Here is a 19,457-nt window from a genome sequence, read left to right on the forward strand (position 1 = left end):
GGGAATGACTAAATTAGTGACATCTTTAACAAAGGTACAAGGGATATAATAAGGGATATAATGGGGGGCTGAAAAAGAAGTATTGATTTATCTTTGATAGGATAGGGATTAATTGCCTCCATTTTAACAGGAAGGAAGAATGTAAAAATATGCATAATGACAAGAAGGTTCATATATTTCATGAAGCTAGAAAGATGAAGTTATCAATCAATGAAATACTTTGATTATTTAAGAATGATCGAGGAAGGTTTCTATTCTTCTCTCATATTCATCTGTATTTCAGTATTTGTTGGACCTATTTTTCTGCTAGCATCACACTAATTGCTTCAAAGAGAATAAAATACCTAGGAATCCAACTTACAAGGGATGTAAAGGACCTCTTCAAGGAGAACTACAAACCACTGCTCAGTGAAATCAAAGAGGACACAAACAAATGGAAGAACATACCATGCTCATGGATAGGAAGAATCAATATGTGAAAATGGCCATACTGCCCAAGGTTATTTATAGATTCAATGCCATCCCCATCAAGCTACCAATAAGTTTCTTCACAGAATTGGAAAAAACTGCTTTAAAGTTCATATGGAATCAAAAAAGAGCACTGTTTAAAAATTATAAAATAAAAAAGAAGAGATTTACATGAAATGCACAAACCATTATTGATTATTATGACATTATTTATCATCTTTTATCTTCTGATAAAAAAGTGAATGTATCTTACTGCTACCCAAGTCCAATAGCAGCTCTCTTCTAAGCTAAATGATATCTGAAGGGCCAGGTGGAAGGATATTTTTCTTTTTTCTTTCTTTCTCTTTTTTTTTCTTTTCTTTTTTTTTTTTTTTTTTTTTTTTGAGATAGAGTTTTGTTCTTGTCACCCAGGCTGGAGTGCAATGGCGCATGATCTTGGCTCACTGCAACCTCTGCCTCCTGAGTTCAAGCGATTCTCTTGCCTTAGCCTCCTGAGTAGCTGGGATTACAGGTGTGTGCCACCACATCCGGCTAATTTTTGTATTTTTAGTAGAGACAGGGTTTTCCCATGTTGGCCAGGCTGGTCTTAAACTCCTGACCTCACGTGATCCACCCACCTCAGCCTCCCAAAGTGGTGGGATTACAGGTGTGAACCACCGCACCTGGCCAGAAATGGCCAGAAAGATATTTTTCTTTCAAAAAAAGTCACTCTGCTTAAATCATATGTATCAAATAAAAACAATGTTAGTTACAATATAAAACCATGTCTTCCAAATTTTGTAGAGCAGTAACTATGACTTCTATTTATTGTGACAAGAAAACATGTAGCATATATATAAGAAATATATATATACACACTTGTATGTATAGTACTGTGTGTGTAAACACATATATAGTGAGAAACAGTATACGTTATGGCTATACAATGTAATTTCATAGAAATAAGTATTTTATGGATAGTTTACATAATACTTAGCCTCAAATACACAGTGAATTCTAGGATACTAAGAAATATATGGTATATTTTCTAAGAATTTATAGTTTTAAAGGAGTGATAAGGAAGTGAATAATTGTATTCAGTCCTTCAGTAAAAAAATGCTTAAAATACAAAAGGTACACATTACTAAATCTATCCCCCAGAGCTTTCTAGAAGAAATGATCTTGGTGAAGATGAGTTTTGAAGGATATGTAGATGCTGAGCACCTATAAAGGTGTCCTAACACATCTTAATAATAAATCCAAAGCCTGAAGATGCAAGGTATAGGAACAGCTTAGAATGAACGGTCATTTATAATTCCAGGTGGATAGAGAATAACTGATTTTTCTCCAAATCAAATTTAGTTTTTGACAACAGCATACAACATGTACAAATTCATTAATAGCAGATTTGAGTAACAAATCTACTAACTAGCAATTAGGTTAACTACTAGAAACTAGAAATTAGGTATTCTAATAAAGAGATATGAATTAATTATATCTTACCTCCATAATTCCAATGCTTCAAGTATTTTAATATATCAAGATCTTCTAAATTCGCATCCTTTGCCAAAAGTAAGTATAGTGTACTAGTTCTAAATTTTGCGTCAGATATTTGCTTGAAACATGTAAGATCTGAAGATTTGGCCTAAGTTTCAGTTGCTTCATCTCATTCAATATTATTGCATTATTTACAATGATTGTTCCTTTTCCCAGATTTGGCAATGTGGAGGCTCCTTGGAGATTGTTACTTGCTCCCATGTTGGTCATGTTTTTCGGAAGGCGACTCCATACACTTTTCCTGGTGGCACTGGTCATGTCATCAACAAGAACAACAGGAGACTGGCAGAAGTTTGGATGGATGAATTTAAAGATTTCTTCTACATCATATCCCCAGGTACACAATTCTGACATTTTTCTTTCTCTACAGGAGAAAATAAAATTGAAACATACTGAACATGTGTTTCATTATTGCTGTTATTCTACTAGTTAAAATATTGTTTATTACCATAATATTGAAGAAAAGTGTATATGAGACAATTGTACTATGAAGTAAATTTTGATGTAAAATAAGAACTATATTTCAAACACCTAAATACTATCTTTTTTGTCTCAACCTGAGTATTATGTTGGAAAAATGGAGCAAGCTGTACAGAGAGATCTATATTTATTATTAACTCAAATTAAGAATATTTAAAAAAATATCTTAGTAGGGGAAGGTTAAATGACTTCATACAGAAACAAGATAGAAAATTAGGCAGATATTCAAATTTATATTTCTGAAGAACATAGTAAATTATTCATCAATAAATATGTGTGGAAAATAATATAAGACTAAAATGTTTTCATACTTTAGTTACAGAGAAGTATATGTATTGAAATAGAAGTAAATATAGGCTATCAGTGGGTGGTAAGATTATGGGTAATTCTTTTCCGTATATTTTTATATATTTTCTAAATTCTCTCAATATTCATACATTACTTATTTTAAGAATTGAAAGTCATTAAAAAGGAAAAAATGAGAAAATCCTATTACTGGGTGGTGGGATTATTAGTAATTACATTCTTTATAGTTTTCTAGATATCTGCAATAGCCACATTACAAAAAGAAAAAGAAAAAAAAAAGCTGAAGCATTTAAAAAGGGAGAAAAATAAGGATACAGATGGACTCAGTTTTTGTATAGGCCTTATGGTCATTAGCATCATTATTGTCATTATTATGTAACCCATAAGGACAACAACAAAAATCCAGGCCTGCATACTCTTTCTGTAATATAATCTATTAGCTGGCTTAGAAAAGCCTATTTGATTTTAATTGGCATGCTCTGATTTTTGAAGGTATATTTAAGTGTCAATGAAAAGAGTCAAACTCTGTAAAACATTTAGAGCTTTATTCTGAACCAAATTTGAGTGAACCTGGCCCAAGGCACAGTGTCAAGAGTTCCAGAGAACATGTGCCCAAGATGGTTGGGTTATAGGTTGATGTTATACATTTTAGAGAGACATAAGACACATCGGTGAATGCATATGAGGGATATATTGGTTTGGTCAAGTTATTATCTAAAGACCTAGAATCAATGGGAGAGTGACTGGGTTAAGATAGGAGGTTGTGGAAACCAAGGTTCTTATTATGCAGATGAAGTATCATAGGTGGCCACCTTAGAGGCAATAGTTGGCAAGTGTTTCCTATTCAAACCTTTAAAAGGTAGCTAAACTCTCAGTTAATCTCCTCAGGTTTGGGAGGGACTGGAAGGGGAAAGCTCTAGATGCAGATTTTCCCCCACAAAAGATGTCTTTGCAGGATCATTTCAAAACATGGTAAAGAAATATACTTTGGAGTTCCTTCTTTATCTGTCATGTTTTTATGCCAGAATCAGATTGGCAATGAAGCGGCTACGTTGTCTGGGGTAAATACTAGGGGCTTGTCCCCTCATGTCAAGAAAATTTAGGACAGGGACACGCAGGAGGAGTTTAGGAGCAGAGGTTAAATAGGCAGAAGAGAGAGAAAGGAGGACAGCCCTCTCTCTGAGAAAGAGGACTTCCGAAAGGGAAAGACCACCAGAGTCGGATGCACGGGATTTTATAGGCAGCCTTGAGGAGGCTGATTTACTAGGGCCCACAGAATAGTTCCATCAGGTATGCCCTTTACACCCGGTGCAGCAAGGCTGGCCACCCAACCCTAATCTTATTATGCAAATGGATTTTCCACTCCACTGGCGCCATCTTGTCTGCTCCTTACTGTACATGTGGCTGCCAAAGAGAAAAGGGAAGATGGAGTCGCTGTTTTGAACATGATTGGCCTAGCTATGGGCATCTATGTCTGCAGTTCAATTTTACAGACTGATCTTTGTTAGAAAATGATTTTGGGGGGCTGCTTTTCATTAAAAAGGAAAACCTTACCGAGAACTCCTGTACCCTCACTGTCTGTCTAAGTAATTTCGTCTTAACTCCTATATCAGCGACTAACCCACATTACACAGGATTAAATAAACCCATCTGATGAGATTGTATGGTCTATAGGGCGTGATAGGAACTTGGACGAGAGAGGAAAGGGTCCTAGTTTAGTCCTCATAAGGAAATTCAAACTCTTTTTTGTTTGAGACTGAGCCTCACTCTGTTGCCCAGGCTGGAGTGCAGTGGCATGATCTCAGCTCACTGCAAGCTCCGCCTCCCGGTTCGAGTGATTCTCCTGCCTCAGCCTCTCCAGTAGCTGGGACTACAGGCGGCCGCCACCATGCCTGGCTAATTTTTGTATTTTTAGTAGAGACGGCGTTTCACCATGTTGACCAGGCTGGTCACGAACTCCTGACCTCCAGTGCTCCGCCCCTCAGCCTCCCAAAGTGCTGTGATTACTGGCTTGATCCACCGCACCGGCCAAAACTTTTTTATATACAAGTACCTAGAAGAGAAGGAGCGGAAGGAGCAGTATGAAGTTTCTGATTAAGATCCAGCATTCCTATATAGAGAAGAATGAGGGCATTGTATGTTTAAGTGTGTGATTAGGAAAAGGACTTTTTCACACGTTTTCAAGCCTCTTCTATGTTAAAAAACTATTACCAGGAACACCATTTCATGCATAGATGTATTTCTCTTTATAGTAGAACTCTAGTCCAGATGTTCAGAGTCGAATTCAGCAAGAGCGTGTAATATTCACAGCAAGGCAGTGACATTTATGTAACCTTTTCATTTTCTTTTGATGATACTTTTTGAATTCAAATCATTACTTGTAGAAATATATAAGTTCAAATATGAATAAAGGAGTAATGGAGGGAAAAAGTGTGTTATGTGTGATTGCATGCAACATACACTCAGGAATATGAGTAATTGAGAATAATTGTAATCACGTGTATTATATTCGTCCATGATGAATATTTGTGAAAAGTACTGTGCTAGTCTTTTGTATAATTTTCCACTGAATGAAAAAGGCAGATAAATGATGGAACCATCTCTCAAACTGTAATGAAATGACTATAGAATGTAAAGGGTGGAAAAAAATGCCTGCTATCTGGAACTAATGACTTTATGTTGCACAATAGGGACTGCTTGTATATCCTGGAAAGTGCAGATTTTACATTACAATAAATATTATTTGGGGTTATTGTTCTTATAAAATGGATTTATTTAACTCTAGAAAAGTAGTTTGGGAGGCAGAACAAGGACTTTTGGGGAATGTGTTGAAGATATCTAAGAACTTCTAAAGGGCATTTATGCTTACGTGTGTCTCAGAGACAGTCAGTGCAGCTAAGCAATGGTAGAATCTACCAGCAATAGTGTGGGCAGAGGGAGGAAACCCCAAACCTGAAACATAAAACAATGAATTGCTTCTCCCTGAAAAAGGAAGAATGGACGCAGGCTGGAAACTAGAGCTGGATGTCTAAAACAATTTGAACCCTGTGAGGATTTCGGATCATCCAAAAACAAATAAAACAGGTTGTATTCAGGAAGTCATAAATCTATTATTTTTATGATAACAATTTCAGCCATTGTTAATTTAGGCTAAGAGAGTGGTGGTCATTTTAATTTAAAATCAAAATCATACACTTCTTTGCTATCCTCTGGAATTTTTTATTTTCTATTTTTCATCCCTTGGGGAATGGGTGAGTTTGTAAAGAGAGAATCTGGTGTATGTGTTCAGGAAGAAGGGGTGGGAACTACATGCATTTGCATCCACAGTTAGAAACTACATCCTTTACTATACTACACATGCATGCACACACACACACACACACACGCATATTTATGAAAAACTGTAAAGAGTTTATGAGTTTATCTTGAGCTTCCCAGAACTTCCTTAACATGGGGAAATAAATAATACTTGTTCTTTCTAGAAATTCCTGTATATATTTGTTAATTTTTCCAATGTTTTGTGAGATTTCCGCTTTTTACATGTGGGCTTCTACTCTGAAATTGTATTCTTCACTTAGGCAGTATCTCAAACTTCAGTCTAAGTGCTGAGCCTTTATAACTTTAATTCTGACAATAACTTACTTCCAATATACTCTATAAAATCTCACATGCCTACTTTATTGGTTGGCTTCAGGAATGTTTCAGCTCTATCTGTCTTGAACTATCTGGGTATTCTTTCTCTTTGTATTCCCTGAAGTTTGATAACATGGGCAAACCATCGTCACTTCTTACCATATTGTTTTAATTTTTATTACTTGTCTCTATATCCAAAGTAGTTCAGAGACAACTATTTACAATGCCTAGCAACTTTCCTGTCACTTTGTTTAAAAAAAAATTGTTGAATAACTAGAATGAATGAATAACTTTTAAAAGAGAGCCACTTTTGTTTCTTTCTTTTTGCTGAATGATCCATGGGTGTCTGGTTTATACCAGGGAAACTCTTCACAAGAATTGGGACAAATAAGCCTTTATCCCACCTCTCTGATCCAGCCCTGGATAAGGACCCACTGTTAAAAAAGAGGTGAAGGGCCTTCCTCATAAATCTCTTTTATTCTTATTATTATACTTTAAGTTCTGGGATACATGTGCAGAACGTGCAGGTTTACATAGGTATACACGTGCCATGGTGGTTTGCTGCACTCATCAACCCATCATCTACATTAGGTGTTTCTCCTAATGCTATCCCTCCCCTAGCCCCCAACCCCCCAACAGGCCCTGGTATGTGATGTTCCCCTCCCCGTGTCCGTGTATTCTCATTGTTCACCTCCCACTCATGAGTGAGAACATGCAGTGTTTGGTTTTCTGTTCCTGTGTTATATCATTCTGTAACCACACAGCAGGTTCTCCTTGCCTATTGCCCAGACAGAGCTGATTTATCAAGACAGGGGAATTGCAATAGATAAACAATTTAAGCCACATAAAGCTGGCTGTACAAAAGATCAGAGTTTCATTATTACTCAAATCAGTCTCCCTAAAAATTCAGGGATCAAGATTTTTAAGGATAATTTGGTAGGGGCGGGGGGGAGTCAAGAAATGGGGAGTGCCGATTGGTCAGAGATGAAATCATAGGGTATTGATTGTAGTCTTCCGTCCCTGAGTGGGATCACAGAACTGGTTGAGCCAGATTACCCGTCTGAGTGGTATCAGCTGGTGCATCAAAATGCAGGGTCTGCAAAATATCTGCAGCTATGATCTTAGGTTTTACATCACAACAGTGATGTAATCCCCAGGAACAATTCGGAGAGGTTCAGAATTTTGTGGCCTCTGGCTGCATGACTCCTAAACCATAATTTTTTATCTTATGGCTAATTTGTTAGTCCTACAAAGGCAGACTAGTCCCTAGGCAAGAAGGTGGTTTGTTTCAGAAAGGGCTGGGTTTTTTTTTTTTTTCAACATTACACTAAATTCACTCCCAAAATTAGTTTGGCCTGCACTCAGGAATGAACAAGGACAGTTTGGAGGTTAGAAGCAAGACGGAGTTGGGTAGGTCAGATCCCTTTCACTGTTATAATTTTCTCACTGTTATAATTTTTGCAAAGGCTGTTTCAATTCCTCTGAGTTTTCCATAGAAAAAGAAAATTCCTTTGGTTTACATATGTGCTTAGGGTTTTATGATTTCACCATAATCATAGGTGCACATTGTAGTATAATCTTACCCTCCAGGGTTAATGCAAAAGTCTAACAGGCACAATAAAAGCAGACAATAAAATTGTCTAACAGAGCAACATAATACAAGAGCCCACAAACTAAAATAAGGTTATTTTTGTTCATCTTGGTTTTTATATTTCTTGTGATTCCCAATTAATTTAAAGTTAAAAATGAGATGTATAAATGGTCACATGTGTGAATACTTTTATCTGAGTTTTTTCACAATATTTACTGTATATCCTAACAGTCCTGGCCTATGCTCATTAGCCATTTGGTAATATTGACCAAGTTGGTAGGGTCTACTTATGTCTTCTAAATAAGTGTGTAAATGAAGAATAGACATACTTTGAAATAGTGTTTAAGAATAGATTTTTTTTTTTTTACATTTGTTTAGTTTGATTTCTGGCTGTCTTCTTAAGGATGCAAATACTATAGTATCATTGATTATTAAAGCCCTGTAGGCTGTTAAAGCCTAAGGCAGTTTTTACAAGTAATTGAGCTGTTTCAGCTTGAACCAATCTGATTGTCCTAGCAAATCCTTTGAAATGAAGTTATGTAAGCAAAAACTGTGATTCACAGAATACCACATTATAAAAAGCAACATTTTCTTTTCCTCTTGGTCACAGGTAAAAAGCTTAAGAACCTTAAGATAAACTATAGTCATAATACTTTCTGTATATTTGATATGCTGGCTGTTTTATAAATAGTGATTTTCTTTTGGGGGAGAAAGTAGATCTCTAGCTGTATATCCACAGGCATGGTGATTAGAATCAGTGGTTTTATATAACACCCAGGTTCTTCTTCCTTTACTTGATGCACACTCATGTTTTGAGCAGAAACATATTAAAATTAAATTTAAAGGATCCCAAAACATACCTTTAAAGGTATTTATATGTAACTAGGAAAAATAGATTATTTTTTCTTTGGCAATATTGTAGTTTGATCGTTATTCCAGTTAAACACAAACACACAATTACAGACTCCTTGAACTTACTTTGAAGGTTAACTCCCTATTCGTTAACCTTTTAAAAATGCTTAAGAAAAATCAACTCACCAAAGGCAGGCTTTGTTAGCAGCATCTTTGCATTGTTATTAAAGTTTAAAGCCTATATGTATTTCCATCTCTTGAAATTTCTATGAAATACTAGTGTTTTTGACATGCTGATTTTTTGAAAAGTACAATATTTAATAACCAGCTCTTTGAATGCGGGGCCTAATTTCTTCTGTAAGTCATGAAAATGTTCCAGGCTGATTTCACAACCACATTTTGTTTCCAGCAAAATGTGCAGTGTGAATATTTTTGTAATAATCTAGGAATATTAGTTTTTGGTTGGATTAACAGGAATTCATCTGAAAAGAGTGCAGCTCTTCTAAAAATAAAGTACATTTGTACCTATGAGTTTTGAACTTTTATTTTTTAATAAATGCTTTTTCAGCAGCAGCAACCATAGTACCAATGAGGAAATGTGGTATGATGAGGAGAAAATTCTAAATTATTTTAATGTGCCATGTTATAATAACACATAATGCATTATTTGTGTGATGCCCTAAAATGCTAAATATTGAAAATAAAGAATGACAGCTATATTCATCAACTGCTTTTCCTTGCTACAATCAATTAAAACAGTTTTGGATTCTTTAATTCTTTAAGGCATTAGGTTAACATTTTTTATTGGTCCTTTTATTGGTATTTTATGGGTTTTTATTTGTATTTTTATAATAAGGATACTGCCTTACTTCTGTCTTCACTTGTTAAGTGCTTGTTAAATACTTGTTTGTCATTATGGCAAGTAGGAGGGACTATGAACACTTTTAAAATGTTGTCTTTGCCATTAAAGAGTGAACTCTCTACGTGAGCACATGTAATTAGTTTAAATGAAAAATAAGATTAAATGTTTAATACATGGGAAACACATTTTCAAGAATTAATATGATTCTTATGTGAACTGCCTACGTTTTCCTAGATTCTTCCTTCTCACTCACAGTCTTCAAGTGAATCTCCAATTCCTTTCTTTTCTACCTTCTAATTGCTCTCAAATCCATTCATTTGTCTTCATTTCCAGACTCACCTTCATCCACACAACCTCCTGATTATCCTGATGGGGCTCTGTTCTAGTCTGTTTTGTGTTGCTATAACAGAATATCTGATGCTGGGTAATTTATAAAGATAAGAAGTTTGGCTCACAATTCTGCAGACTGGGAAGTCTGAGATCAAGCAGCCCATCTGGTGAGGGCCTTGTGCCACTTCAACTCATGGCAGAAGGTGGAAGGGGAAATGGGTATGTACAAGGAGAGCAAACATGAGAAGGCACAACCCACTTTTGAAGTAACTCATCCAGAGATGGCATTGATCTATACATGAGGGATCCACTCCCATGACCCAAACACCTCCCACTAGGTCCTACCTTTGAACACTGCAACATTGGGAATCAAATTCAACATAAATTTGGGCAGGAACAAACCTCATCCAAACCACAGCAGTCTCCCTGTCTCAAAGCTTGCCTACACCTCACCCATCCTTACAGCGCTGCTGGAGGACCTTCCCAAACCAAATTATCACTGGTTTCTTATTTTCCTAACAACTTTTTAATGACTTAACACAAAGTCAAAAGTCATGAACGTGGCCAACAAGGCCCTGTGAGATCCAATCCTTGCCCAACTTTCCAATCTTTTCTTGTACACCTTCTTCCCAAGACTTCCACATACCTGCCATGTGGAACTACATTCATTGGGTCTCCAAGCTTAACATGCTCCCTTTTACTGTGAAGTTTTTCTGTATGTCTAAAAGAGTATTTGAGTGGTTAATGAATGCTGCCACCTTTGCTAAAAGTACCATAATCATCCACCCCTGTCAATCAGGTTTGATGTAATTCCCCCCAGGGATTTCAGTGGTTCCTGTAATTTCCCTAATGTAGCATTTATGCATGTTTCAAGTATTTCTTACCCCCACTAACTGATGTGAATAGAGGGGCTATATCTGTTTTATTGTTTTTTGTTTGATTTTGTCTTTAGAGCTTACTGAGCTCCAATCTATTATATTTGTACTATTTTATAACCTATGTCAGAGGCAAATGAAATATATAAGTCCCAATCACCATTACCATGTATCCTTCAAATCTTTTTCTTATGCATTTACATACATATATGGATACATATTCGTATATTTAAAAATCAGTACTGTTGTAACTCCTTTACTTCTACCTTAATATTATGCCCTGCAGTGTTTTACATACTATTTGCTTAGAATTGTTATTCCATTTTGTAGAGAAATAGTTTCACATTGCATGGATATATCAAAACTTATTTAATCATACCAATATTGACAAGCAGTTAGGCAGGTTTCAGTTGTCCCTTACTACAAAAAAGTTACAGAAACCCTCCTGTGACAACTTCTTTGTGAACCTGAGAGGATATTTCTGAGGGATGTGGAAGCACTAAGAATGAGAGCACTGGAGGCAGACTACCTGAGTTAATTCAAATCCTGACTCTACTTAATCTTTCTTTACTTAATCTCTGGACTTAGTTTATTTACTATAAAATGGGGATTAGAAAAATATGGCCTTCCACATAAAGTTTTTTGAGAGTTAAGTGAAATAAGATATATAAATCACTTAAGACAATGTCTGGCAAGTATCAAACAATTAGCTGTTATTATTATTATTCATATATTCATAGAATATTCTATGAATATATATGAATGACTTAACACAAAGTTTACTTAAATTTATTAGATCAATGGATATGTAGATTTATATTTTGGTAGATATTGCAAAAATTCTTAACTTCTTGAAGTACTCTATTATCACTCCCACCAACAATGCTTGAGCACTTACTGTATACTATCAGCATTCTAGATTATCAATCTTTTTGTTTTTGCATATATATATGTATAGACATATATGTACATATTTATTTATAGTTGTATAGATAATTGCACAGATAATCTGTTTTTTCCCCCAATTGCTGCTAGCAATGAACATATTTTGCAAGTTTTTATTGACATTGGGATTTCTTCTGTAAATAAACTAGTCATCCTTTTTATTCATATACTTTGTTCATTTTACCATTGAATATTTTTGCCTTTCTTTTACGTATTCATAGATCTTCAAGTATTCTGGTGATAAATTATGTGCCTGTTATATACATTGTCAAGGATTTTCTCTGAGGTTATTACATGTGTGTTGTAATTTAACTGATATACAAAAAGATATTTTAAAATAATCTAATTGTTGAAGTAAAGTCTGTCTTAGACTTTATGGCTTTTTTGGTTTATACATTGTTAAAACAATCTCCCCTAAGTATAGCACATTTCATATGCCCCAGAAATATTTGTTAAATGATTTAGGCTTGAGTTGAACGAAATTAATGTTTTGCTTGTTTGTTTGATTTTAGTGAAGTCAGTGGTCTCTCTGGGCAATAAGCATGAACAGAATACCAGAATCAGATATCTTTCCTTATGAAAAGGGGGTTTGTTTGTATACATGGAACAAAAATAAAATTATTAGCTTAACAGTTAAAATTAAAGTTTCAAGTAAATCTATTAATGTGATTATATTATAGTAATTCTTCCTAAATATCTTGAATTGTATTCATGGAATAGAACTAATAAGCAGATGGTATAAATATTATTTGTTGAATATTACAAAAATATTGAATTGCAGAAGGGTAGACCATTGCATCCTCATTGACTTTGATTAGCATTTCAACAATTGTTTTGAATAATTAGGTTCTCAAAATAATTTTATCATAATGAAATGTGGATAGTTTCCAACTATTTCTAAAGTGAATAGAACCTAAGTTCTAGTGTGTGTATATGTATATATATATACACACACACACTAGATATATATATTTATTTATATATGTATATATACACTAGATATCTGTAAACACTATATATATTTATATATGTGTGTATGTATATACACACTAGAGATATATATACACTATATATATAAATACATATGTTTAGATGGAGTCTCACTCTGATGCCAGGCTGAAGAGCAGTGGTGTGATCTCGGCTTACTACAACCTCTGCCTCCCAGGTTCAAGTGATTCTCCTGCCTCAGCCTCCCAAGTAGCTGGGATTACAGCACACACCACCACGCCCAGCTAATTTTTGTATTTTTAGTAGAGATGGGGTTTCACCATGTTGGCCAGGATGATGTTGATTTCCTGACCTCGTGATCTGCCCACCTCGGCTTCCCAAAGTGCTGGGATAACAGGCGTGAGCCACCACACCCAGACCTAGTATATGTTGATTCACAGAATAAGTACTACCTTCTAGGGTTCAGATACCATCATCGTTTGTATATCTTGTTTCTGATTCTCCTTCAAATAAAACATGGATACCTGTAGTCTAATTATTTTTTTTGTACATGCAACTAATACAATAGTCTGAAATTTTATAATGATAAATTCTACCCCAATTAGATTGGATGGGTCATGATTACTTTCCATTACCCTAAACCTGCTGAATTAGTCAAGGTAGGAAATTACAAAATTTTTCAAATTGGCGCAAATGATCAAGAACACTTACAAAAAAATGCATGGATTTTTTGGTCAGTAGTTGGCTGAGTTTTTGTTTGATGTAAGAGTACTATATCTGAATTAAATATCATTCAAGTACACATGGAGGCTTTATTATAACTCCTTTCATCTTGCAACCTGTTCTTCAGAGTATCTCAGTTTTACTAGTTAAATCTAATGAAACTAAAATTGAATAGCTTAAAATTATATGAGTAATGACACTAAATTTCAATTCTAATTTCTTAACAAAATTGAGATCACTCTGACACTTAGCTACAGTCATGTATATAATGTTATTGGCGTAGGTGGTTACACATTGCAGATTTCTTATCTCTAATACTCTCAGTTAAGTCCCCCAAATTAGATATTCTAGTGGTTTGCATTTGCTTGGATAATACTCATTGTTTTAGTCTGATTGTGTTGCTATAAAGGAATACCTGAGGATGAGTAATTTAAAAAGAAAAAAGGTTTATTTGGCTCACAGCTCTGCAGGCTGTACAAGAAGCATGGCATCAGAATCTGCTTGGTTTCTAGTAAGGGGCTCAGGCTGCTTCAACTCAGGGTGGAAGGTAAAGGGGAGCCAGCATGTGCAGAAATCTTGTAGGGAAAGAAAGGAAGCAAGAGTGAGGGAGATAGGAAGTGCCGGTTTCCTTTTAACAGCTAGCTTTCAGGGAAACTATTTTGGAAACCAATAGAGCGAGAACTCAGTCATTACTGCAAGGATGGCACCAAGCCATTCATGAAGGATATACCTTCACTTCCCATTAGGCCCCTACCTCCAACACTGGGGATCAAATTTCAGTATAAGGTTTGGAGTGTCAAATATCCAAACTATAGCACTCATCTTTGCCTGGATTCCAATGTTGAAACATACTCTTCTTTGCCTAAATTCCTATGTTATACTCATTTTTTTTGGCTGTTTTAAATATAATTTGAGTTCACATCTGGAATGACCCAGCTACATAAACTCTCAGGAAAGTGATCCAAGAATGGCTTAAAGAATTAAGAAACCTAGTCTTTTCTCTACCAAATAATAATATAAGATGAATAAACTTCTCAGATGTGCTAAATTGTCTCTTTAAAATAGTCACTTATAAAAACAAACACACCACACACTTTCTTACAGGACATTGAACTCTCAATGACAGATTATCTCAGGACCCTAATAATTTACATTCCCTTAGGAGCAGTTCTTCATCGGGATATTATTACAAATTGTCTAGAAAATAAAAATTCTATATTTATTAGATATCTTTATCAAGTGGGATTATGAGTCTGAGAGCATTGCAGTAAATCTTCAATAGGAAAGAATGCTAGACAATGGATCCAAGCTGGGATGAAAAGATGCATCAGGAAGGCAGGGCTATGGCTTTAAAAACAGAAGGGGAAATGATTTCTGAAATAGGGAGTTTATTTAACAAATAAGCCTTCTGCCTGATTTTATCAGAAGCACTATTAATGTGGAATTCTTGGTGCCTAAAGGCTGGTGGCTATCATGATGATACTGCCTTACTATGAAATATCTGGTGTGAAAGGTCTACTTAAGAACACATACACACACGTATACATGATTCGTTAACACATCCTCAGTGTGGTAGGTACTAATTGTATATCAATTGCCTAAAGATGTTTATGTTTTAATTGCAGGAAACATGCACCAAAATTAAATGATTGTTATATTTTACAAATTGATTTAACTGAAGTTTCAAAATAATGAAGGACTTACTGTTGGTTACTTCAGTTCAGCAACTGAATTGTAAATTACATATAATATTTGCACACTGAATTAAGTTATATTCTAAGCACACAGGGACACTGATAAAATGTATCAAACCAGATCACAAGGTCAGGAGTTCGAGACCAGACTGACCAACATAGTGAAACCCTATCTCTACTAAAAATACAAAAATTAGCTGGGCATGGTGGCACACGCTTGTAATCCCAGCTACTCAGGAGGCTGAGGCAGTAGAATCGCTTGAACCCTGGAGGCAGGCGTTGCAGTGAGCTGAGACTGCACCACTGTACTCCAGACTGAGCGACTGAGTGAGATTCCATCTCAAAAAAAAAAAAAATATCAAGCAGTTAAATGTTTCTAATTTATATGGTTGAAAATAAGATAAATGAAGTTAGAATGATACTATTATTATTATTGAAAGATATTCTGTCAGAATTGTCATTAGTGAGCTGTATTATGCCATTTTAACTTTCTAATTGTTTTTATAAACTTTGCACATTCTTAGTGTAACATCTCTGTTGTTAACAAAAACAGAACAATACATTTGAAAATTGTGATCAACTAGGAATTGTGTACAATTTAATAATTTAGAAAATTTTGTCATTTTAGCGTGATTTAATTATGTTTTCAACAAAAAATTTATTCAAATTAAGGAATATAGATTCCAAGTTCCTGAATAAGTTTTCAATTTTTCAAAGCGAACACAAAATCAAATATAACTAAATATAAAACTAGCTGTCTCAGTTCATTTTCTTTTGCTATAACACAATACCCGAGAGTGGGTAAATTATAAAGAAATGAAGTTTATTTAGCTCATGGTTATAGAGACTCTGGGAAGTCCAAAAGCATAGTGTTGGCCTCTGTTGAGGGCCTTCTTGCTGTGTCATAGCATGGCAGAGGGCAAAGACATGTTTGTCAGCTCAGGTCTCCTTTCTTCTTCTTTTGCCACAAGTACCAATGTGGGGGTCTCACCCTGATGACTTTATTTAATCATATTTAACTCCCACAGGCCTCCCACCAATCAGCATATAGATTTGTGGATTAATTTTCCAACAAATGAAATTTGGGTGACATATTTAACACATTCAGCCTTTGCCTAAGTTATATAAATAACAGTGAAAGGAATGGAGCTTTGACTTGAAAATATAGGTGGACCAGGCGCAGTGGCTCATGCCTGTAATCCCAGCACTTTTGGAGATCAAGGCGGGCAGATAAATTGAGGTCAGGAGTTTGAGAGCAGCCTGTCCAACATGGTGAAACTCCATCTCTACTAAAAATACAAAAATTAGCTGGGCATGGTGGCATGCACCTGTAGTCTCAGCTACTCAAGAGGCTGAGGCAGGAGAATCTCTTGAACCTGTGAGGTGGAGGTTGTAGTAAGCTGAGACTGTGCCACTGCACTCCAGCATGGGTGACAAAGTGAGATATCTTCTAAAAAAAAAAAAAAAAAGGAAAGGAAAAAAAAAAGAATGGTGTAGTGTTTTTATTAAAAGGAGCTGTTATGGAGAAGAGCTTATACGTTTGTACAGATTGAGAAGATAAGAAAATAGATACAATTTTAAATTCTAGATCAATAAGCTTTCCAGAAAACGTTGTATACGGGTTGACTTTTAGTGCAGTAAGCTACAAATCTAGTAATATCTAGAAATGTTCAAAGGCTAGATGTTAATCTTTTAGGGATGTTCTAGTGAGAATTGAATAAGAAGCTGGATTTGATTTCTTATTCAAACTTTCTAACTCTAAAATTCTACCATCATGGAAACATATATCAATGAATAAAATCACATTATATTTTTTCTAATAGACTGCATTAAAATGGAAAGAAAATGGATTTCGACTCAGCATAAGAATCTTCTAATAAAAAGCTTTTCAACCATGGGACAGGAATCTTTGAAAGAAGGTGGCTATACATCCCTGTTTCCCTGGGACTCCTGGTTTATGCTTGTTATTTAGAGATAATTATATATAGCACCTCCATTCACTCAGCACAGCATCCTGATTTTTGAACAATAAATTACATAGTCATTTTACTTAGAAGGCATAGAGCACACTGACCCTGGAGGTAACTCTCTCTAGAATGGACTAAGTGGACTGTCAAGGATAACAATAATTCTGACATTGAACAGGACATAGACTCTTATTCATCCAGATTCTTGTCCTACCAAAGTCTAAAAATATATATATACACACACATATATATACACACACACACATATATATATGTCATTTAGGCTTTTGTGGACTATCAGTTTGTAGATAACTGCTCTACCTCAATAAATTTCTTGATACCCAAGACAAATGCCCTCTTTAAAATACTACCCAAAAAGAGGTAACTAATTAAAAATAAGCTATCTCTTTGGAGATAAAATTGTATCACTGAGTTTTGAAATATTTTTTGGAAATGCGTTTGCTCTCACTTTCTTATTAATTTGTGTGATTGATTATCCCTGGCTTTATGATAATAAAAACTCAAGTTCTAAATGAATGCTAATGTTTCTAAGTTTAAAGCTTGTGACACCTCAAAGTATCTACGAACATTTCTACAGGAATTTAAATATTCCAAAACACCTTAGAAAACTTAATGAATATTACAATGCAATTTAGTTCATGATATACCATTAGAAAGAAGAAAGGAGTGATGAATTAGTAATTTCACAGATTAAACCACAGGATGTGGTAGCTTAAAGAAATTTAGAAATTATTAGATTAGGCTGGGTGCAGTGGCTCACACCTGTAATCCCAGCACTTTGGGAGGCCCAGGCCAGTGGATCACCAGAAGGCAGGAGTTCGAGACCAACCTGGCCAACATAGTAAAACCCCATCTCTACTAAAATACACAAATTAGCCAGGCTTGGTGTCATACGCCTGTAATCCCAGCTACTTAGGAAGCTGAGGCAGGAGAATCACTTGAACCTAGGAGGCAGAGGTTGCAGTGAGCCAAGATCGCGCCATTGCACTCCAGTCTGAGTGACAGAATGAAACTACATCTCAAAAAAAAAAAGTAATCATTAGATTAAATTAGATTAAAATATAATCTGAAAAATAGAAAAGGGCCAAGATTAGTGGATTCAGTTATTCATGGAATCACCCAATGGTTAAACATGGTTGTACATGCCTCTACATTTTATCTGTATTTTAAGTATCTACACACACACACACACACACACATACATATATATCATATGATAATCATCCAATGAACTGGTAAGTAAAGACTAATTGAATATTCATTATACTGGTAAAGTTGAAAATGAAGGCTCAATAGAGCTATTTCTTTTTACCACAGTTTTTGTTTACTTAAGTACAAGTGAGGTACATTAAAAAAATAAAAACTCAATGGAAACCACACATAACCCATGTTAATTGTTTATATTCAAACAACTTATCTGTGTAAAGTATGGGGAAATTAAGAGAATAGGAACCTGAGAAGTTAAAAGTACATAAAATAAATGTATATGGACATTTGAACAACAAGAGCTTTTGTTTCTCATTTAAAAGCATAGGGAAAATGAATACTAATACATAATTCAAACAAATGAGTATACAAATTACTGAATAATTCTATAGTGAATGTTACTGGAAGAAATGACTAGCATTCCTTTTGATCAATCCTTAATATAGCCCAGGGATAGTGGCTTACACCTGTAAGCCCAGCATTTTGGGAGGCCGAGGTAGGTGGATCACTTGATATCATCAGTAAAAGACCAGTCTGGGCAACATGGTGAAACGCCATCTCCACTAAACATAAAAAATTAGCTGGGCATGGTGGCACATGCGTGTAATCCCAGCTACTTGGGAGGCTGAGGCAGGAGAATTGCTTGAACCCAGGAGGCAGAAGTTGCAGTGAGCCGAGATCACACAACTGCACTCCAGCCTAGGCGACAAAGCAAGACTGTCTGAAAAACAAACAAAAAAATTGTTAATAATGTGATCCCATTTTAACTGAAATGTTGCTTTGATGATACTTTATTCTAGAAATATCAGTTAAATTGAGCATTAACAATAAGCATTATATTGAACTAAAAATATTACTCTTTTCATTCAGTAACATATTTTGATTTATTTTGTAGTTGTTATTTTTTCATCTTTTTTATATATAGTAATCTAAACTTTCACTTCATAAAAAATATAATCTTATTTGACTTTAGTTATAGCAGACATAAAAGAAAAACTAAAACTAAGTGCTGATATATAT

The 19,457-nt window shown here is 35.1% G+C and overlaps 1 protein-coding gene across 14 annotated transcripts in view; it reads left to right on the top strand.

Annotated features, from left to right (window-relative positions):
• LOC105493237 (polypeptide N-acetylgalactosaminyltransferase 13) overlaps positions 1 to 19,457 on the top strand; it is a 623,722-nt gene that overhangs the window by 462,258 nt on the left and 142,007 nt on the right. For all 14 annotated transcript variants that reach the window (XM_071072791.1, XM_071072792.1, XM_071072778.1 and 11 more), the window contains one exon: positions 2,161 to 2,341. In XM_071072791.1, the coding sequence (XP_070928892.1) occupies positions 2,161 to 2,341 (181 nt within the window). The remainder of the gene's footprint in view (positions 1 to 2,160; positions 2,342 to 19,457) is intronic.

This window comes from Macaca nemestrina, chromosome 11, assembly GCF_043159975.1.
Source record: "Macaca nemestrina isolate mMacNem1 chromosome 11, mMacNem.hap1, whole genome shotgun sequence".
Classification (NCBI taxonomy): Eukaryota; Metazoa; Chordata; class Mammalia; order Primates; family Cercopithecidae; genus Macaca; species Macaca nemestrina.